The sequence below is a fragment of the Cololabis saira genome, chromosome 9 (assembly GCF_033807715.1).
Source record: "Cololabis saira isolate AMF1-May2022 chromosome 9, fColSai1.1, whole genome shotgun sequence".
Classification (NCBI taxonomy): domain Eukaryota; kingdom Metazoa; phylum Chordata; class Actinopteri; order Beloniformes; family Belonidae; genus Cololabis; species Cololabis saira.
In genome coordinates, this window is record NC_084595.1 from 47,808,457 (window position 1) to 47,831,715 (window position 23,259).

The following is a 23,259-nucleotide window of genomic DNA, read 5'->3' on the forward strand; positions in this document are numbered from 1 at the left end:
GTTAACTGTGTAAAGATACTGAGTGCACTTCTGTGCGCATTCATAGTTTTTTAAATCTGTCCTTTTAGCCTAAGTAGGTTGCATCTGAATTCTACTCCACATTTTAAAGTACCGTATTTTCTGGACTATAAGATGCACCTGTATATAAGCTGCATCCGCTCTATTTAAAAAAAAAAAAAAGATATACAAGCCGCAGATATTTATGTTGTTAGATTAGATATTTACTACATGTACAGAAGGATTTTGAACTGTAAATGATGTACATGTATGTACCTAAATAGATCCTTTCCTAACGGTGTCTTTTAACACGGCAGCAACTGATTTAACAGCTGATTAAAACGGGACAGAACCAAGAGAAAATAACCAGTATTTATTGATCTATTTATCTGCGGTCGAAGAAAAATCCACAGAATAGCCGCACCTTTGTATAAGCCTAGTTAAACTTCAGGCATGTCTTAGGGACATCAAGGACTGGATGTCCAGAAATTTCCTGCTTCTAAATTCAGATAAAACAGAGGTTATCATTCTTGGTCCAGATCATCTTAGGAAGGGATTAGATGGTGTTGCGATGGCTTCCAGTGCAACTGTGAGAAACCTTGGTGTTATTTTCGATCAGGATTTGTCGTTTAAACCATATGTCAATCAGGTTTGTAAAATAGCCTTTTTCCATCTCTGTAATATTGCAAAGATTAGGAAAATCCTCTCGCAGAGTGATGCAGAAAAACTAGTTCATGCGTTTGTATCTTCTAGACTATATTACTGTAATGTGTTGTTAGCAGGATGTCCAAGTAATTTGCTGAATAGGCTCCAGCTGATCCAAAATGCAGCAGCACGAGTACTGACAGGAATTAGCAGGAGAGACCACGTCTCTCCAGTGTTAGCGTCGCTCCATTGGTTACCCGTAAAATTCAGAATCCAATTAAAAATTTTATTACTTGCGTATAAAGCCCAAAACGGCTTAGCTCCGCATTATTTGCAAGACCTGATAGTGCCTTATGTTCCTGTCAGAGCTCTCCGTTCTCAGAGTGCAGGTTTACTCGTAGTTCCTAGAGTATCTAAATGTAGATTTGGAGGGCGGGCGTTCTGCTATCAGGCACCACTACTATGGAACCAACTTCCAATCTGGGTTAAGGAGGCTGACACCACCTCCACCTTTAAAACTAAACTTAAAACATTTCTGTTTAGTAAAGCCTATAGTTAGTGTTTAGTAAACCTCTAGCTGGTGTTGGTAAATCTCTAGGTAGTGTAAACTTTAGTGTGTCAGAGTCGCTCCTGTAGTTTCTTGTGCTGGCCCCCCCTTCTCCTCCCTTTTCTCTCTTTTGTCCATGTTGCAGCATCCTTTGCCGGACACCGGAACCTGCAGGTGGTCGTGGGTGGCTTGTAGCTTGCATTACGGAGCACAAGTCTTTCCCTGACCCTGCACCCCAACCTGGGACTTGCTGATTGGGCCGGAGCTTCGGGAGCTGCGTGCTGGCCTGCGGTCCCCACCCCTGGTCATCCCGTTGCTGGCCCCCCTTCTCCTCCCTTTTCTCTCTCTGCAGGTGGTCGTGGGTGGCTTGTAGCTTGCATTACGGAGCACAAGTCTTTCCCTGACCCTGCACCCCAACCTGGGACTTGCTGATTGGGCCGGAGCTTCGGGAGCTGCGTGCTGGCCTGCGGTCCCCACCCCTGGTCATCCCGTTGCTGGCCCCCCTTCTCCTCCCTTTTCTCTCTCTGCAGGTGGTCGTGGGTGGCTTGTAGCTTGCATTACGGAGCACAAGTCTTTCCCTGACCCTGCACCCCAACCTGGGACTTGCTGATTGGGCCGGAGCTTCGGGAGCTGCGTGCTGGCCTGCGGTCCCCACCCCTGGTCATCCCGTTGCTGCTTCCACCTGCCTGCTGTGCTGTTGCCGTCCCTGACCCACCAGTCTGGCCCTCGGCAGGAGGGTCCCCCCTTATGAGCCTGGTCCTGCTCAAGGTTTCTTCCCTCCTAAAGGGGAGTTTTTCCTTGCCACTGTTTGGCTTAAGGTTTTTCTCCCACTAGGGGAGTTTTTACATGCCATTGTTTATGTAATAACTGCTCGGGGGTCATGTTCTGGGTATGGGTCTCTGGAAAGCGTCTAGAGACAACTCTGTTGTATTAGACGCTATATAAATAAAATTGAATTGAATTGAATTGAATAAGCCGCATGGTTCAAAACCTATGAAAAAAGTAGCGGCTTATAGTCCAGAAAATATGGTATATGCATTACTAAGTCAAATAAAAAAAAATAAAATCCCTAATTCAAAAACATCTCAGTAATGATGGAGGGACAGAGGGACAGATGGACAGGGTGGACGGGTGGACAGTCATGCACACCAACGGAAACCCAAGTGATGTCAGCTGTTGTAGCTCAAGTAATCTGTCAAATCAGCTCCTTCTTAAACTCAATACATTACCAACGCAACGTAAAGATGTAAACACAAATAATGTAACTTTACATGGAGTTGGAGAGTCAGGGATTTCCAAATACCCTAGATTTGCAACAGACTGCCTAAGGGAAAGTTCCCCGAGCGCCGTCGAGCTCTCATTTCTGGCCGATACGCTGAGATTTTGCTTCAACGCGGATCCAGCTGGTGCTTTCCTCATGTTGAGTTTGGGAGGAGCACCAGCCCCACACCACGGCACTGCCACCCCCACACCACGGCACTGCCACCCCCACACCACGGCACTGCCACCCCCACACCACGGCACTGCCACCCCCACACCACGGCACTGCCGCCCCCACACCACGGCACTGCCGCCCCCACACCACGGCACTGCCGCCCCCGTGCTGCACAACAGGGACGGGGATCGGACGCATGCACATGTTCATTCCTCGTGAAAACATAAAAATGAGCATTGTTGCAAAGGTGCTGCATTTTAGTGTTGACACAACTGAAAAATAAAGATCCTTGTCCCCATGAGCAGCTGAAGGCTGTATATTCTCTGTATATTCTCATTAAACGGTCTGATATAGAATGTGTTTACTCACTCACTCATGTAGCAACCACATGAGAATCTCTGAACATTCTCATTGTTCAGACTAAATCTAATCTGGTTTCAGTTGTCTCCTGGTTTGTGAAAGAAGATGTGGGAGCAGAACTCACAACTTTAAATTTAGGCCAAGTTACAAAAAATGAAGAAAAAAAACAACCCATAAACAAATAGAAATAAAAAAAATACGGAACGGTAGCTGCCCTGTGACGGGGAACGTTTCCTCACCTTTACAAAGGGAAGTTTGTGTGGAAATGTCTGGTTGCAACTGTATTTGTTGTGCGTCTTCACTTCATGTGTTGGATTTTTTTTTTTTTTTAAACGACTTTGAGAAGGAACACACAAAGACCAATGCTTGTATTGGCAGTATCCAGTAAATTACAAATATCACAAAACAGAACATCATTCCAGTGAACATCTTAAATTGCAAAATAATGTTCTATTTTTTTTCTCTGCTTGCCTTTTAACAATGTTCAGAATAACATTGAAAAAATGGGGGAACAAAGATAGATTATTTGTGGACTACTTTGCATAGAACTCTCAGCTCTCTCAATAACAGAACAGAATCTTTCTGAAACTGGATGAATGTTTTGCGTGGTAATAAACCCAGGGCTGCTCCTCAGGAATTATAACGTATGGAAGCGGAAGCACTGCTGACGTCAATGTAGCCCTAGTTATTCCAATGGAAATCTTTTTTTTTTTTCTTCAAACCTGCAACTTAAAAATGATTTAAAAAAAATCATTCAAAGATAGATCATTTTTGGTAACTGAAATATTTACTTTCAGACTACTAAAGAAAATCAAACTTACTAGCCGCTACAGTTATATTTGTTCAGTACAAACAAAGGCCACAGTTTCCTTGTTAGCGACACGGTGCACAAGATCTATGAAAAAGAAAACGATTACTGTAGCTCAACAATCTATTAAAAGGAGTTTGATTCACTGATCAAGTCATTGGTTATTTTGATTAAAAATAGATTCTGAAATGGTGGTTTTGTTTGTACAGATGTTGCAGCAGCAGTCGGAGCTGAAGCATCAGCCCGCCGGACTCTGTCCTGGTCGTGTCAGTTCAGCCAGTCCAGATCATCGTCTTCATCTTCACCAAACAGCGGGGCCGGGGGAGGACACCCCTTCAAGTTCTGCAAACAGTTGAGGAAAGAGAAACTGAAGCTTTTGTTGTACAGATTAAAGTGAATCTTTAATCCTGTAAACATTAGTCTGGAGAGCTGATTTGAGAGCTGGATTTGAAGTCTACAGATTCCTCCTCACCATTTCATCATCTTCATCTTCCTTCGTGGATGCAGCAGGAGTTGGTTCCCTACCAGTTCCCTCAGTAACACTAAGAGGACAATAGGTTGAAAAAAGAAAAGAAAAATGGGATAAAAGAGGACAAAAATAAAAGCAGAAAGAAACAGTTCAGGCGGGCAGTTTACAGGAAGACAGTAAATATTATCAATAAATGTGCAGTTACAAATATAACACAATTGCTGTTCATTTTAAAGAAATCCTCGCTTTTCCTTTTCCTTTTCCTTTTCCTTCTCATCGGCTCCAAATCCACCCTCACCTCACAAGTCACAACCCTCTCCCGCCCCTCCCATCATCATCGATGGCTTCCCGGTACCCTTTTCCCCCCACGTCAAGAGCCTCGGCGTCATTTTGGACAGCACACTCTCATTTGCACCTCACATTCACAACATCACCCGGACTGCATTTTTCCACCTCCGCAACATCTCCAGACTCCGTCCAGCACTGTCCCAATCCAGCACCGAAATCCTGGTCCACTCATTCATCACATCCCGTATTGATTACTGCAACGCCCTCCTCACTGGCCTCCCAACCAAACTCACCGACACACTGCAACTCATACAGAACTCGGCCGCCCGGATCATCACCCGCACCAAGTCATCGGACCACATCACCCCCCCTTCTTATTCAACTCCACTGGCTCCCAGTCCAATACCGCATCATCTACAAAAACCTCCTCCTCACCCACAAAGCCCTTCACAACCTAGCCCCCACTTACCTCTGTGACCTATTGCAAGATTACACTCCATCCCGCACCCTCCGCTCAACCTCTGCTGGACTTCTTTACACTCCCACCTCACACCTTAGCACCATGGGTGCCCGAGCTTTCAGCTGCTCGGCACCCAGACTCTGGAACTCCCTCCCCCCACACATAAAACAAATACACTCCATCACCACATTCAAAACGCAACTCAAAACTCACCTGTTCAAACTTGCCCATTCACTATGACCGGACATCACGCACTACTTCCCACCAGTTTGTTTGTTTACTGTTGTGTTATTTGTATTGTTGCTTTTACAGATGTTTTATTGTATTTTTAATTGTATTTCTTGTTTTTATTCTGTAAGGTGACCTTGGGTGACGTGAAAGGCGCCTCCAAATAAAATGAATTATTATTATTATTATTATTATTATTATTATTATCATTGTTTATGCAACGATCTCTCCTCTGAATAGTTTGGACAATTCTCTTGACTTAGCCACATCTCTAACATGCAATCCAGCTTTACCCCAACACACTTGGTATTTGATCTGGATCAAACCTGATCCAACTAAACACACCTTGAGTGGTTGATTGAGACCAAACATGATTTGCAAATGTTTGTCCTTAAGAGGAATTTTATTTAGGAGGTTAAATCATTTTGATAGTGCAGTGGTCATTAAAATTTGAATTTTGTGTTGAATTGAGAGAAACCACTTTTAATATTAGTTGTGTTTAGCTATTTAATTTGTTCTTATTTGATTTGTTTATTGAAAACAGCTTTAGTTTGTACATTTTGCCACTAAACCTTATTTGCAGTGGGGGTTGAATCATTTTGATTGCAACTGTACATCAATGACAAAGTAACTTAAGATCCTTTTCAGGCTCATCATTGTTTGCTCTACACTTTATATCTTAAATATGTTTATATGAAAGTTTTACTCCAGAGATCTGATTTACAACTTGTGTGTCTCGTCTACTCGGTGATTGCAGACTAAGCCAGAAGTAAATGTTACGCAGTTAAGATTTTAGATCACTCTTTTCTTGCACTGTAGGACTCATATTACAAATTAAGCATGTATCAGTTGCTTTAAGGGAATATTTGTCAGAATCTTTCAAATCTGTCAGGATTTTATGGAAATTGTACTTTTTATGCTGGTGTTGTGTGGACATCAATGCTGCTAAAGTTACAATGCATTACAATCTAATTATGCTTTTAATAGATTTTTCTGAAATATCTTTACATTCTTATTAGACTATTTAATTGGACTGCATTGAACTTGTTTGCTTTCTCTAAAAAAGGTATCCTGAGATATATACGAATGAATAAATATCTTGAAGAGTATCCAGTATAATCTCCAGCCCTGATCTCACAGGAACTATAGGGGCCATGTTTAGTATGAACAATTATTTATATATATATATATAAAATATATATATATATATATATATATATAAAATATATATAATATATAAAAATATGATATATATATAGCCAATATATAAAAAATAGTAACATATCATAAAGTAAAAAAAAAAAAAAAAAAAAACTGTAATAAACAAAATTACCCCAAAAGAAATAAAATAAAATAATTGAAAAACTACAAAAAAGCGCCCCTCCCTCCCTACATAGAATCCCCCCGGCCCCCACACACACACACGCACACACACACTATTCAGCATGAGAGGATGGTTCATACTGGAAAACAAGTACTTGATGGTTCAATCAGGAGGAAGCTGCACTAACCCGTTGAAATGGTTTATAAAGGGCTGCAATATGTCATAGAATTTCTTCCTTGAGCCTCTCATAGTATATTTTATTTTCTCCATTTTCAAAAAGAACATGCCATCCTTCAGCCCTGGGGCTATGGAAGGGCTCATGGTAGGAACAATGATGCCAGAACTCACCTCCTGTCCTGGGTGGAGCTCTTCTGGAGAGGATCTGGTGGTGGAGGAGGGTTAGCTGGCGGTTCCAAGAGTCTCTGAGAAGGAGCACTTATTTCTTCTGCACTCTCTCCATCCTTTCCACGCTCTACTTCTACCTCCCTGGTCTCCACAGCAGTTCTTTCCTGTCCATCCTCAGCCAACCGACGCTCCTCCAGTCTGTCATCTGGATCCACAGCCTCTTTCAAGCCTTCTATTTCTGTGTTAGTGTCAGGAGCTGCCTGCTGCTGCTGGAGCTCAGACTCCGTCTCCGTCTCCGTCTCCGTCTCCGTCTGCGGCTCCATCTCCGGCTCCTCAGGTTCAACTTCAGGGCTAAAAACTGTTTGGAGCTCAGGTGCTGCGTCTGCCCTGCTTGGTGTCTGTGACTCCGTTACTGCCTCCCTCTCTACTTCTACTTCCTGATTCATCTGGGCCGAACCGGAGTCCTCCACATGTTCATCTTCCTTTATTTCCTCTTTAACTTCTATCTCTCCATTCACATCTACTTTCTGGTGGAATGTATCTTCTCTTTGTGTCACATCCTCACTTTCCTCTTCTTCCTCCTCTGCTTCCTTTTCCTCGTTGCTTGGTGTTGATGCAGATCTATCTGTGTCACTAAGTAGTTGCAGTGTTACATTCTTTGGGAAAACAGAAAAACAAAACGGATAGAAAAAAATCTTAATTGTCATCCTATCTTTACAATAAAGTTTCATTGATATCATGTAAACATAATAATATCATTTCCTTAAATCTCTTTGAGAAATAGGCAATTATTGTGTGTGTCACAAGTGTGCGTTACACAATTATTTGTGAAGATTATTGAGATAAGTGCTTGTCCCATAATGATTGAATTATTAAAACAAAGAACTTGCTTCATATAAATATCTAAAAATTGGGAAAGGTCAATCAACTTGATCTGGATTTTGGGTTAAAAATGGGCTTCTTTGCGTTGCTTAGTGGTTTAGCTAGCAGTCAGCCAGATGTTGTTTCAGCACGACCAAGTCTCTCTGGGAGACGGTCCTGGAACCGTTACCTTAATGGTAGAGATGATCACGCCCAGCACGGCCTGGCCGCTGTAACTCTCACTGCTGTCGAACTCTGCTCGCAGAGAATGGAACACTCCGTTCATCACACGCTTCACCTGCAACAACACAAGTCTGCATCATCCTGCTCCACATGGCTGGCGTTTCCTTAACACGATCCTCAAGCAGGTTTTCACTCCTGATGTGGATTAGCTACACCTGTTTCTTTCTATCCCAGGTCACCACCATCGATAAATAAATAAAACAACCTTACATGTTCAGATACCTTCCTATGGCCATTTTAGAATCCCCAATTAGCATAACATACTGGTGTTATGGACTTTGGGAGGAAATGATGGAGAAAACCAACAAGAGGACATGTAGAGAAATGTAGGGAGATGTAGGGAGATGTAGGGAGATGTAGGGAGATGTAGGGAGATGTAGGGAGATGTAGGGAGATGTAGGGAGATGTAGGGAGGGCGCGAGGGCGCACGCACGCACGCATATACAGCCTTATTCCAAAATAGATTTAATTCATGTTTCTCCTCAAAATTCTACACACAACACCCCATATTGACAATGTGAAAAAAGTTTTTCGAAAGTTTTGCAAATTTATTAAAAATAAAAAACTAAGAAATCACATGCACTTAAGTATTTTGCCTTTGCCATAAAGCTCAAAATTGAGCTAAGGTGTTTCCACTGATCAGCCTTGAGATGTTTCATTGGATTGCATCACAGTTTCATTGGAGTCCACCTTTGGTAAACTCAGTTGATTGGACATGACTTGGAAAGGCACACACCTGTCTATATAATATATATCTATCTATCTATATCTATCTATCTATATAAGGTCCCACAGTTGACAGTGCATGTCAGAGCACAAGCCAAGCATGAAGTCAAAGGAATTGTCTGTAGACCTCCAAGACAGGATTGTCTCCAGGCACAAATGTGGAGAAGGTACAGAAACATGTCTGCTGCTTTGAAGGTTCCAATGAGTCCAGTGGCCTCCATCATCTGCAAATGGAAGAAGTTGGAACCAGCAGGATCTTCCTAGAGCCGGCCGTCTAAATAAAGCCGACCGAATAAAGCTGTAACATAGCAAAATGTGGAATGCTGTGCTGTGAATACTTTCCGGATGCACTGTATATACAGTACACACACACACACACACACACACACACACACACACACACACACACACACACACACACACACACACACACACACACACACACACACACACACTGTATGTATGTATGTTTTTTAAATTGTAAATAGATTCGCAAACACAACTTCAAAAAGAAACTTTGCATTTATACTTCAATTAAATTTTCTTTTTTTACTTGCAATTAAAACAAAATAATTTCAGTTTGTATAGTTTTGCTCTCAATCAGATTTTTGATTGAAAGTTAATTTTTCTTTGCTTGCATCATAAAGAAACTAAAATCCCTCCATGGGGATTCTCCTTAGTGTGTGGATTGAGAGGAGAACATGAAGCTGCAGAAGCAGAACATGAAGCTGCAGAACAAGAACATGAAGCTGCAGAACCAGAACATGAAGCTGCAGAACAAGAACATGAAGCTGCAGAACCAGAACATGAAGCTGCAGAACAAGAACATGAAGCTGCAGAACCAGAACCTGCAGGTTCAGGTTACTGGGGGCTGAGGGGGCTACAGCACCCCCTACTGACAGCACCATGGAACTACAGGGGAAACACCTTGAATAAACTAATCATCTAAAAGGAGGATTACAGAGCATATACAATATGCGATAAGGTTGCAATAAGATTAAATAGGCAATAAATATGTTCAGATCATATATATTCCTTATTTCAGCCAATCATAGGATTGGGGAGCGTTAACTCATAAGCTAATCACATTAAGCCATTCAAACGGTGCTTTGTGCACGTGAATTTCAGTGAGTTCAACGTGGCTTCCAGAAACGACAGCGGAGAGGTTTTTGGTTACTTAATCCCCTTGTTATGAGAAGTTGTTCAGTTATTAATCTTTATCACTTTTAAAAACATTTTATTTATGTGTTAAATTATTTAAACATTTCTTGTCTTGTGGTTTTCTCTTTCTCTGAACAGACTACAGTAGCAAGTCATCAGGGAACACAGGTGGAGTGAGTCCATGGGGGGCGTCATTATTTCTGATCTTTATCATGCTTAGCCAATCTAAAGACAACAATGAGCAACTACTGAGTGAACCCGTACAGAGATGTTAAGAATGCTGGAAAAGGAGAGGGAATAATTGTCCTTTCATTGGTGGTGTGTGTTGTGGAAGTGCTCACCTCTGCTGCCGTATTCCCTGAGCCCGTCTGCTCTCCTGCCTCCTCTAGTTCAGCCACCCGTCTCTGCAGCCTCTCCCTCTCCACTGCTCCCTGCTGCTCCAGGGCTGCACACTTACACAATTACATCAACACACACATTATCCTGGAGCATCAGATTTTTGTAATTTGGTCCCTACAATGCAAACCTCAGGACATTATGGTGAAAGCGTGATCAGTCATCTACTATACAGTGTGGGTATTCATCAGTGATAATATATGTTGAATATTTAACTAAAGCTAGTTGATCATATGAGTTTTCAGTTAAATGGGGCGGCAGTAGCTCAGGTGGTAGAGCGGGTCGTCCAATGATCGGAAGGTCGGCGGTTCGAATCCCGCTCCGTCTCAGTTTGCTGTCGTAGTGTCCTTGGGCGAGACACCTTACCCACCTGCCCCGTTTGAATGTGTGTGAATGTTTGGTGGTGGTCGGAGGGGCCGTTTGGTCAATATGGCAGCCACGCTTCCGTCAGTCTGCAGGGCAGCCGTGGCTACAAACGTAGCAGCCGTGGCTACAAACGTAGCAGCCGTGGCTACAAACGTAGCAGCCGTGGCTACAAACGTAGCAGCCGTGGCTACAAACGTAGCAGCCGTGGCTACAAACGTAGCAGCCGTGGCTACAAACGTAGCAGCCGTGGCTACAAACGTAGCAGCCGTGGCTACAAACGTAGCAGCCGTGGCTACAAACGTAGCAGCCGTGGCTACAAACGTAGCTACCACCACCGGTGAGAATGAATGAATGAATAATGGTCTCTGTAAAGCTCTGGGTGCCTTGAAGGGCACTATATAAAAACTATATAAAACCAAGCCATTATTATTATCATTAAATGATTATGCTGAGCATTTAGGAATAACTAATTTTGATCAAATATTAAAAACATGTTTTTACATTCCTGTAACCAGGAATATAAAAAGAAAAGAAAAATGACTAAGCAATTAAAAGCAACAGCGTACACTTCCAAAAAATATTAATCAGACGAGACAAAATAAATCCTCTACAATGATAAACATTTCAGATAATTAGACTCAGTCTAATTAGTAATTTATTCAACTTACTTTTTCTTGAAGAGCTTGCAATTCGTCACATTGCCTGATGTGTTGAGGAAAAGTCTGTTCATCAGAATCTTGCAACTGTTTCAGAAGCATTAAGTGTAAAATTAGACACAACTCACGATCAATTATGCACTACAATTTCTCTTACATAACATACCTAAGGTTTATAGCTCCGGCAAGGTCAGTGAAAGAAAACGTAAAATATTCTAAAAATGAAAATTATTTATTATTATTATAAAATATTATTTTTGATTAAACATAACATAATACCTTCTTAAAGAAAAAGTGCATAATGCATTTAAAAAAAGGTGTACGTTGTTGTTCTCTACTATGAAAATACAATATATGTGAAAAGTTTATAAAAAGATTATAAAGAAATGTGACATCTAGCCACTTATAAAACAACTGAATTAATTAATTATAATGAATCATTAGATTATTTATGAACTAAATTGCATCAAATGTGCAAGTAGCTAAAGAAAAATCATTTTCTTTTTAAATACTTTTTCCTCAATACATTAGTATGTAAGGGGAGGGGGGAGACTAAGGATTAAGTAAAGGATTCATAAATAAAATGCCGAGATAAAGCTCTGCACTTCTATACACGTCTTAGTTTCCTGCCCTCTGAGGAAAAGCATGACGGGCTTGAATCAAGGAACTGGAATCTTCTCTTGGTTTTTAAGACATTCCACCTCCACCCAGACAGCACCAGGAGTTCAGAGTGACTGGGAGAACTCTATGAGGACAACGTCCACACTCTGGACAGAGTACACATGTGGTCTAAAGAGATGTGAGAGAAGTAGGACTCGCCAATTAATGCCTTCATTTGTGTGAAAAAGTTAATTTATTATCGCAGACAATTATTTTTCTCCCCTTAATGCAGTTTTTATTGTTTTATTGTAAAATTCCATTGTTCACTGGTTTTAATTTTGTAAAAGTCCATCGTGATTGAGCCGGGAATGTTGCTCACAGGAAACAGTCAGAAAAGAAAAGGGAGGAAGAAAACGGGTTAAACGAACACGGAGAAGGGTACGGAACTGTTACACGGCCATTTTCATTTTAAAGTTCTTGCAGACGCCGCAGTCGACAGAGCCAAAGTCTGTAACTAATGAGCAGATGAATCCTTTCATCCACCAGGTTCACTCCAGCGCAGAGTTCCTAAAGCTGCTCCTAAAGTGTGATTGGCTGAAGGGCCTATGAATAAAACTGTCAGCCAAATAAAGAAGTATGCAAAGAAGTTCCCGGGTCACGGGGGCAGCAGCCTCAACAGAGATGCCCAGACTTCCTTCACCCCAGACACTTCCTCCAGCTCTTCCTCCAGCTCTACCTCCAGCTCTTCCTCCAGCTCTTCCTCCAGCTACTTCCTCCAGCTCTTCCTCCAGCTACTTCCTCCAGCTCTTCCTCCAGCTTTTCCTCCAGCTTTTCCTCCAGCTTTTCCTCCAGCTACTTCCTCCAGCTACTTCCTCCAGCTACTTCCTCCAGCTCTTCCTCCAGCTACTTCCTCCAGCTACTTCCTCCAGCTCTTCCTCCAGCTCTTCCTCCAGCTACTTCCTCCAGCTACTTCCTCCAGCTACTTCCTCCAGCTCTTCCTCCAGCTACTTCCTCCAGCTACTTCCTCCAGCTACTTCCTCCAGCTATTTCCTCCAGCTCTTCCTCCAGCTACTTCCTCCAGCTACTTCCTCCAGCTACTTCCTCCAGCTACTTCCTCCAGCTACTTCCTCCAGCTTCTTACTCCATCTCTTACTCCATCTCTTCCTCCGGCTATTCCTCCGGCTCCTCCTCCAGCTACTTCCTCCAGCTACTTCCTCCAGCTTCTTCCTCCAGCTACTTCCTCCAGCTACTTCCTCCAGCTACTTCCTCCATCTCTTACTCCATCTCTTCCTCCGGCTATTCCTCCGGCTCCTCCTCCAGCTACTTCCTCCAGCTACTTCCTCCAGCTACTTCCTCCAGCTACTTCCTCCAGCTACTTCCTCCATCTCTTCCTCCGGCTCTTCCTCCGGCTCTTCCTCCGCTACTTCCTCCAGCTACTTCCTCCAGCTACTTCCTCCAGCTCTTCCTCCATCTCTTCCTCCAGCTCTTCTAGGGGAGTCCGAGACGTTCCCAGGCCAGCCAAGAAACATAGGGTGCTCTCACACCGGTCCCGTTTGGAGCAGCTGTTCTGGAACAGGGAGCGTTTCCCCCTAAAGATCGGTTCCTTTGGTACATGTGAACACAGCAATCGCGCTCAGATGCGGGACAAAACAAGCGAGCCGAGATCTCCTAGGAGAGGTGGTCTCGGCCCGATTCCATTCCAGACCTGGAGCGGTGCGTTTTTTTTATTTGTAGTGAGAACATAATCCACACAGCAACCGACACAACTCCATTCATGTGTATGTGCGACCGCGGCGCAAGGAGAGGAGTCGGTGCAGCCTCCTCCACCTTCTCTCCTATTGTCGTCAAAGCGCGGCACAGTGAAATTAAAAGATGTTCAAAAATGTAATATATATATACACACATACAAATACACACACACACACACACACACACACACACACACACACACACACACACACACACACACACAACACATTCTGGCAGTATGGAAAGGTTGGGGTATGGACAATAATTGTGCTTTTGTAACGTTGAGGTAGGGCCAGTGATTATCTTTTCTCGTTTAAGCGATGATGTTGGTATCCATGTCATATTTCCATACATCCAGTAGTTGGTGACCTGTCCTCTTCCAGTGCTCCTCTCTCATGCGGAGTCCCACAAGGATCTATTCTTGGCCCTAACCTCTTCTCATTGGATATGTATTTTTGCATATTTTTATGTTTTCCACTATTTTTAAGGAGATAATGTCGCCATCTGTTGGTGAATTTCATTCACAACAGTCAGCTTTTGAGGTGTCATTACACAAAAATACTGATTGAAACGAGCGTGTAGCTGATGCATTTGTTGACAGAGGGAACTAGACTTGAATGTAAAGTTTGACATATCTGTCTGTTTGAACCTGAATTATGTTTTCTTAGGACTGTAGTCTGTACATAAAAATAATACAACCACAACAATAATGATAATAATAATAGCAAATCTCCAATCTCCAAATCTTTGGATTGCCCACCGCATAGCAATAACTGGTGGGGGTCGGGGGGTCAGTGTGTAACTCCCACCACAGTTTGAACTGATGCTGCTTTGTTGATGGAAGGTGGAAGCTCCAGTTGCCGTGATTCAAGCCTTTGAGACTTGTTCTGCTGTGGAAGACTCCACCAGCATACCTGTTCCTGTAGTCGGGTGAGCTTGTCCTGCAGAGCTTCTCTCTGTTCTGTTAACTGAGCCACATCCTTGCTGTGCTCTTCTTTAGCTAGGGCCAACATCTGCTCATACTTCCCTCTGCAGTCTTTCTCCAGCTCCGCCTGCAGCTGAAACGACTACAACACATGAGGAAACATGCCGTTAGTGGTAATGCTTGACCTATTCAGACCTGTCTTCATTCATAAAAGATAACAAAGAAACCTGAACTTTTTTTTCTGTAAATCTAAAAAGTAAAAACTGAAACATTTTATTGGTCAGCCTTGAAAGAAAGAAAAACGTGAAAGAAAAAGCACTTTGATACAGTAAACAACTTTTCAACTAAGGAACATGCTACAGTTCAAATGACTGGCTCTCTACACACACACTGATATTATGGTCATGAATAAATAAACATGATAATTCATTGTTTTTCTTGTAAGTAAAACCATCTTGTTTGCTCAATTTACTCAAATGTAGCCCTGATGTATTGGGCCACTGAAAAGATTGGACTATGTACAGCTTTCACTCGAAAGGCTTGATGAATCCAATTTTTTGACTTGCTTGCACTGTATGGTTTTCAGTTGTGGAGACTTTTGGATTCCACATTGGAACACTGTTTTCTGTCACTATTCTCTGTGCTGCATGAACCTGTTCTGCTGCAGCATCGTGGTTGCTGGTCCGGGCCTTGCGGAGCTGAGCTCGGAGGTCGTCCAACTCCTGCTGGCTGTTGTTCCGGACTTCTTCCCAGTGAAGACGCTCTGCCTGCCATTTCACTTTTCTTTCTGAATGCGCCTTCACAAAAGGGACATTTGCATTTGAAAGACCTCTGCTTCATTTATTTCTAAACCAGCTTATGTTTGTCCACACTCAATGCTGAAAATCCACAGTCTACTTTACCCCACTGAAAGCTGAAAACATCAAATATTCTTACTCTCTCTAGGCTTTCTTTATCAGTTTTCAGGTCTTGCAGCTCCTCTTCCGAGGTGTTTACTCTTAGCTCCATCTCTTTGCGCCTTTGCTTCTCTGAGCGGTACTGATTCTGGGCCCTCTCTGCTGCGTCCTTCAGTTCTAAAAGTAAAGATACAAAAATGACTGGACCAGTACTACCAAAAGCAAGTGAAATGTTATATTCCTGGATTCTATAATTTTGCTATTTATACTCCAGAGTAACACTCTTCCCCAGATTCTCCACTGATCCAGCTTTAGGACCATCAACCCTTCATTTGATTCTGCCACCCAAATCCAAGAAAAGGTTAAAGTTCTCAAATGTATTTAATAAAAAGTGAATGCAGTCACGTTGGGTGGTTATGGTGCAGCATGGTGGGATGCTGTTTATTTTTTTAAATTAGAGCACTTACAATGCGAAAGCCCTATTGTATTTGTAGGAATTATTTTTCTTAGTTTTTTTGTTTTTTTTCCTTTTTATTTTTATTTTTCCGACTAAATGAGAGCCTTTTCTTCCCCTAAACGTGCCCCAAAAGTCACCAAATTTTGCACCAAGCCAGGCCTGGTGAAAAATTTGATATTTAATGGTTTGCATTAATGGGCGTGGCAAAATGGCTCAACAGCGCCCCCTAGAAAACTTTGTGCCTCAAGCCCCACAATACGGTTTGACGTACATGCACGGAAATCGGTACACACCTGTATCATGTCGCAACTTAAAGAAAAGTCTCTTGGCGCCATGGCCGAAACCAAACAGGAAGTCGGCCATTTTGAATTAATCGCGTAATTTTGCCGCAATTTATGCCATTCCTTCAGCCGCTTCTTCGCCCGAACCATAACGTGCACCCAGGTGTGTTATACATCAAAATGTGCGTCTCCATTCTGCAACGATGCGCTTTACTTTTCTCAGTCAAAACCGTTACCGTGGCGACGATAGACGCCAAAAAGCATCTGATTGGTCCATATTTGATAGTTCCTACTTTCTGCCATAACTTTTGAATGTTTTGACAAAAAGACTTGTGGGTGGTGTCATTGGACTCGGTTATGAGTCCTTGACCATAATTGGTGCAAATTAGTCCCGCTAATGGCTGGTGTCATCAGCTAAATGTCCAGGCCTGAAGAATCTACATGCAAGTCATACAAGCGCTTCCACTGCAGCCTGAACGTGCACAAGGGTGCGAGGACCTGTTCATCACTGCTTGCAGCTTTAATTTATTTTCTTCCAACCTGTATTTATTAAACTGGGATTTATGCTAATCAATAGGCACTGAAAGCACACATTCCATTTTAAACTAACTGAACATGAATCTTGAGTGAGTTTACAGTAAAAAAGTGATTTATGCGTGAGACTACTCACAAATTTACAAACATTTCATGAGTCACAATGTGTGAACCCCACCAATATTATCTTATCACCAAATGATCTGTTTGAAGTTTTTGGTAAATCTCTAGTTAGTGTAAACTCTAGTGTGTTAGAGTCAGTAGTCAGAGTTGCAGCTATAGAACAAGACTATAATAGTTAGTCTCAAATATAGCTTTGTGGTAGATATGCTGCTATAGGCTTATGCTGCAGGGGGCACCGACATGATCCGCTGGGCGGTGTCTCTCACCCTTCTCTTCTCCTATTCCATTTTTTATTAATTATAAGTATCTCATAGTATCTCATAGCCACCATTTTCCCCTTTTTTCTCTTTTGTGTATGTTTGCAGGCCGGAGCTTCGGGAGTTGCATTTTGACCTGCAGTCCCCCCTCTGATCATCCCAGTGCTGCTTCTACAAATCTGTGTAGATGTATGGTAGATGCTTGCTGACATCCTGGCCTGGCCTGGCCTGTTTTTTATTTTCCTGCTCTACCCAGCTGGCCTCCGGCAGGAGGTCCCCCCTTATGATCCAGGTCCTGGTCCAGGTTTCTTCCCACTGTTTGGCTTAAGGTTTTTCTCCCACTAGGGGAGTTTTTACCTGCCGTTGTTTATGTTATATTTATGTAATAATTGCTCAGGGGTCATGCTCTGGGTCTCTGGAAAGTAGCTACAGACAACCTCTGTTGTAATAGAAGCTATATAAATAAAATTGAATTGTAGTGAAATTGCATATCACCGACTACTGCAATGGTGCAGGTCAAGTAGACCTAGACCAATGGCAAAATGTGACCCAAAAAAATAAAACATTTAGGACATTTCAAAATTAAAAGAGACATTAATTAAAACTAACCTTCCAGCTGTGTCTCCAAGGCAGTAATCCGTTGGCAGTAGTTCTCATTGTCTTGCATAACTAAGCTAAGTTTACTTTGCAGCTCCTGAGCCTTCTGTTGGTGAGCTGAAGATTTAAGCTGAAGCTCAGAATACCGTGCAGTGGATGAAGCCAAATCCTCTGCCAGATGAACCTAAATGATACAGAAGGGAACAGGAGGAAAGATGAGAAGAATAAGGGCACCAACAAATGCATCAACGAATAAAAAGATTTGATCGCCACTGGTGCGAGTGATGTTGTCAGCATGGGCCTGTTGGAGAAAAATGATGATAGGTTAAAAGAAGAAAAAAAAAAAAAGAAACGTTAGTCAAAATGTCAATGAAGTTTGATGAAAAAAATCATGCTCTTGTGGTGACAGTGAGTGGGATCAAATATTGATCTTCCTGATTCTAAACATAAATCAGATTGTAGGTACCAGCTGCATCCAAAATGAATTGGAAATCATTTGTAGCAACGGTAACAGCAGTGTCTGTTGATTTCTGCAGCAACACTTATGATTTATAAGATCTGTGGGATTTCTCTTGAATTCAAAATTATTATGAAAATAATTTAGGCAAAAACAAATTGATTTTTCATAAGGAATTTTACTTTTTTAACCCATATATATATATATATATATATATATATATATATATATATATATATATATATATATATATATATATATATATATATAAATAAATAAATAAACAAACACACACACACATATATATAGCGCTTTTAAAAGATCTCAAAGACACTTACATATATTAAAATTATATATACATATTATATATATATATATACATATATATATATATACATATATATATATATATATATATATACATATATATATACACACACACACACACACACACTATGTGCGGCGACCACATGGTTTTTCCCACGCATCCCCATCGCTGTTGATCTGTGACTCTATGCTGCTCATCTCACAGACAATGTAAAAAAAAAAAAGAAGTGAAACAAATGAACGCTGCGCTTGCTGTTATTCCGGGAAGTCTGACAAAGGAACTCCAACCGTTGGACATCAGTGTGAACCGGCCGTTCAAAGTGAGGCTGCGAGCAGCGTGGGAGCGATGTACGACCGATGGACGACCGATGGACGACCGATGGACGACCGATGGACGACCGATGGACGACCGATGGACGACCGATGGACGACCGATGGACGACCGATGGACGACCGATGGACGACCGATGGACGACCGATGGACGACCGATGGACGACCGATGGACGACCGATGGACGACCGATGGAGACCACAGTTTCACCAAGAGTGGAAGGAAAGCAGCGCTGGGCCAGTTACGCCACAGTTTGCGGATGGATTGTAGATGTGTGGGCTAACGTGTCTGATGGGACTGTTGTTCCAGCTTTCGTAAAAGCCGGCATCATTTCCGAGGGGCCGCACGGCACGGAAAGTGACTCTGACAGCGAAGAAAGTGGAACTGTTGTCAGGACTCAGCCCGTCGGGCTTCATCCGCAGCCACGGGCACGAGCCGGGAGCAGCTCTCTGGCCACGCTGAGCAGTTCTCCTGAGCAGTTCTCCTGAGCAGTTCTCCTGGTCTCAGTTCTCCTGGTCTCAGTTCTCCTGGTCTCAGTTCTCCTGGTCTCAGTTCTCCTGGTCTCAGTTCTCCTGGTCTCAGCTCTCCTGGTCTCAGTTCTCCTGGTCTCAGCGTGATCGGGCTGAGCATGATGCTGAGCGTGATCGGGCTGAGCATGATGCTGAGCATGATGCTGAGCGTGATGGGGCTGAGCATGATGCTGAGCGTGATGGGGCTGAGCATGATGCTGAGCGTGATCGGGCTGAGCATGATGCTGAGCGTGATCGGGCTGAGCATGATGCTGAGCATGATGCTGAGCGTGATCGGGCTGAGCATGATGCTGAGCGTGATCGGGCTGAGCATGATGCTGAGCGTGATGGGGCTGAGCATGATGCTGAGCGTGATGGGGCTGAGCATGATGCTGAGCGTGATGGGGCTGAGCATGATGCTGAGCGTGATCGGGCTGAGCATGATGCTGAGCGTGATCGGGCTGAGCATGATGCTGAGCATGATGCTGAGCGTGATGGGGCTGAGCATGACGCTGAGCGTGATCGGGCTGAGCATGATGCTGAGCGTGATCGGGCTGAGCATGATGCTGAGCGTGATCAGGCTGAGCATGACGCTGAGCGTGATCGGGCTGAGCATGATGCTGAGCGTGATCGGGCTGAGCATGATGCTGAGCGTGATGGGGCTGAGCATGATGCTGAGCGTGATGGGGCTGAGCATGATGCTGAGCGTGATGGGGCTGAGCATGATGCTGAGCGTGATGGGGCTGAGCATGATGCTGAGCGTGATGGGGCTGAGCATGATGCTGAGCGTGATCGGGCTGAGCATGATGCTGAGCGTGATCGGGCTGAGCATGATGCTGAGCGTGATCGGGCTGAGCATGATGCTGAGCGTGATCGGGCTGAGCATGATGCTGAGCGTGATCGGGCTGCGGGTGAAGCCCGACGGGCTGAGTCCTGTCAACTGTGGCATACTTGATTTAGCGCAGCTGTTTAATTCAGAAACGGAGGACGAGACTTCGATGGGCTTGTTTAATGACGCTTGTTTTAATTTTTGATTATTCATTGGTGATTTAAAAAATGTTAGTACTTTGTAATAAAGACTTAAATAAAGCACAATCTGACTCAGTTTTGCTCCCGCTCTATTTTTAAATACGCACACTTGTATGCTTGCGTGTGTGTTGTCGTAAGGCGGCGCGCCATATGTGTGTGTAGCATGCACAGAGACTGATGTTGACCTTGTCCTGCTCAGCTTGAAGGATCCTAGCCTGGTTCTGTTCACTGCAGGACTTGAGCGAGTCATTCCTCTGTTCCAGCAACACATGACTCTGCTCCATATACCTGGTAAACAAGAAGAACACGGCATTATCTCTACCACAAATAAATCAAACATTTTTCAATACTTTTTAAACCTCCACTGCTTCATTTGGCCATTTCCAATACATTTGTATTTACCAATGTAACTTATTTGAGTTAAGGTTGTGCAAGCAGCAGCTGGAGCTAAGAGACCCAGACCTCCCACACCCTGGTCCTCAAGGTGCCAAGCCACTATCTGTAGGAAACTTATTCAAATGGCTTTTATCTCATTTTCAGAACCTAAAGCACCGGGAAACACAAACTTTTCATTTAGGCCAACTCTCTCAGCATTTCAGTTGGTAGGTTTATTTACTGGTAGTCGTATTTGCTGAAATGAGCATTATTTTGTGATAATATTACATTAACTCTGCTGTGGTTGACCTGGATGACTCTGCTGGACTATTAAAGATGGACGAGAGGTGGAGTAAACACCAGTGAGTAGGAGATGGAAGGAACGGCACGGATGGAGGGATTTGAGGAGAGCTGGATAAGACCAGGGGCAGCCACCCCCCCAGCCAGCCAGGGACATCAACACACTGAATATAAAAACTGGATTACTAAACTGTCTCCATAATAGACTCCAAGCTGGACAGTGTAGAAGCTATGGTGAAAAAGAGGACTGTAAAAACATTCTAATCAATTTTCTTTTTAAATTCCTCATTCCTGATGTCAGCTGTAACAAAATAATTTCTGGGATAATTGAAATACAGCCACCTAAATATCTATCCCTCCATCTCTCAAAGAGCACTGCTGCATTATGATCAACGAAAAATCATTTCAGATACAAAAAGGCATATCTGAACAAATTGAAGAATAAATAAAAAACAACCCTTTATAAACTGAGCAAATAAATGATTAAATCTTATGAAAACAGCTCTGAAACAACTCTAGCTTTTAAAGCTTATATACATTATTTTATATAAGTGCTCACTATGTGGCAATGATAATGTTTCAAATATTTTACTATCTACTAGTGTTCGAGTATAACTTCTAAGTCTTATGCTCCACAAAAAATGCAAAGCTTGTTGAACAAAGCATTATTATTATTCCTGCTCTACACCTTTATTTTTGTGTATTTAGCTAATGGCCTCACTATGTTCTGCAAGAGACTACCAGGTTAAAAGACTTTTGTCATGCTGCAAAAAATATATAGAATATTCCCTCCTGATAGGTTGATACAGAATCTATAAATGAGGACTTTCAGATGCTTTGATTAATAAAGATATGTTATGTTATAATTCTTGGATCTGGGTAAAGGCAGAGGCTTTGGCCAAGAATGATAACCTCTGTTTTATCTGAATTTAGAAACAAAACATTTCTGGACATCCAGTCCTTGATGTCCCTAAGACATGCCTGAAGTTTAACTAATGGTTCTGTTTCATCCGGCTTCATAGACAAGTAGAGCTGCGTATCATCAGCATAACAATGAAAGTGTATGCCGTGATTCTAGATTATACTTCCCAACGGCTGCATGTATAAACTGAACCAGATTGGCCCTAGCACTGAACCCTGCGGAACACCATAACAGACCCTTGACTGTTCTGAAGAAACCTCATGTACATGAACAAACTGGAACCTGTCAGATAGATATGATTTAAACCAACGTAGAGCTGTCCCTTTAATCCCAACAACATGCTCTAACCTGTGCAGTAAAATGCTGATCTACAGTGTCAAAAGCAGCACTGAGGTCCAGTAGAACCAGTATGGACACTAATCCCTTATCTGAGGTCCAGTAGAACCAGTATGGACACTAATCCCTTATCTGAGGTCCAGTAGAACCAGTATGGACACTAATCCCTTATCTGAGGCCATAAGAAGGTCATTCGTAACTCGAACCAGTGCTGTCTCTGTGCTATGATGCATTCTGAACCCTGACTGAAAGACTTCAAACAGATCATTTCTATACAAATAGTCACATAACTGGCTTGAAACTGCCTTTTCCAGAATTTTAGATACAAATGGAAGGTTAGAAATTGGCCTATAATTAGCTAAGGTGTCTGGGTCAAGAGAAGGTTTTTTAAGTAAAGGTTTAATTACTGCAACTTTGAAAACCTGTGGTACATATCCTAAGCTTAGGGATAGGTTGATTTGGTCCAGTATTGTCGTACCAATAAGAGAAAAAATATGTTTGAATAGTCGAGTCGGGATGGGGTCTAACATACATGTGGTTGACTTAGCTCTATTGACGAGTGAAGTCAGCTCAGGGAGGTCTATAGGATCAAAACAGTCTAGAGACAAGTCAGAGCCTACGGAAGTCGCTAAAGCTGAAGAAACGCCAACAACCGGCTGGTTGATTTCTTCTCTAATTCTCGTGATTTTACTGTTAAAGAAGCTCATAAAGTCCTCACTACTGAGAGCTGCAGGAATGCACGGCTTAACAGAGTTGTGACTCTTTGTCAGCCTGGCTACAGTGCTGAACAGAAAACGTGGGTTACTTTTGTTATCCTCTATCAACGATGAATAATAAGCTGTTCTGGCTTTACCAATGGCTTTTTTATATACTATTAGAATATCTTTCCATTCACGATAGGAGTCTACAGACTTACAAGAGTGCCACTTCCTTTCCATT

General features: G+C 42.7%; 1 protein-coding gene across 2 annotated transcripts in view; it reads right to left on the bottom strand.

Annotated features, from left to right (window-relative positions):
- Positions 1-3,335: 3,335 nt before the first annotated feature.
- fkbp15b (FKBP prolyl isomerase family member 15b) overlaps positions 3,336-23,259 on the bottom strand; it is a 61,988-nt gene continuing 42,064 nt past the window's right edge. For both annotated transcript variants that reach the window (XM_061729701.1, XM_061729702.1), the window contains exons 19-29: positions 20,573-20,675; positions 17,747-17,918; positions 15,526-15,662; positions 15,243-15,386; positions 14,579-14,731; positions 11,328-11,402; positions 10,239-10,349; positions 7,958-8,065; positions 6,910-7,562; positions 4,265-4,334; positions 3,336-4,134 (exon numbers count right to left, since the gene is read on the bottom strand). In XM_061729701.1, the coding sequence (XP_061585685.1) occupies positions 4,060-4,134; positions 4,265-4,334; positions 6,910-7,562; positions 7,958-8,065; positions 10,239-10,349; positions 11,328-11,402; positions 14,579-14,731; positions 15,243-15,386; positions 15,526-15,662; positions 17,747-17,918; positions 20,573-20,675 (1,801 nt within the window). In that variant the 3' untranslated portion in view covers positions 3,336-4,059. The remainder of the gene's footprint in view (positions 4,135-4,264; positions 4,335-6,909; positions 7,563-7,957; positions 8,066-10,238; positions 10,350-11,327; positions 11,403-14,578; positions 14,732-15,242; positions 15,387-15,525; positions 15,663-17,746; positions 17,919-20,572; positions 20,676-23,259) is intronic.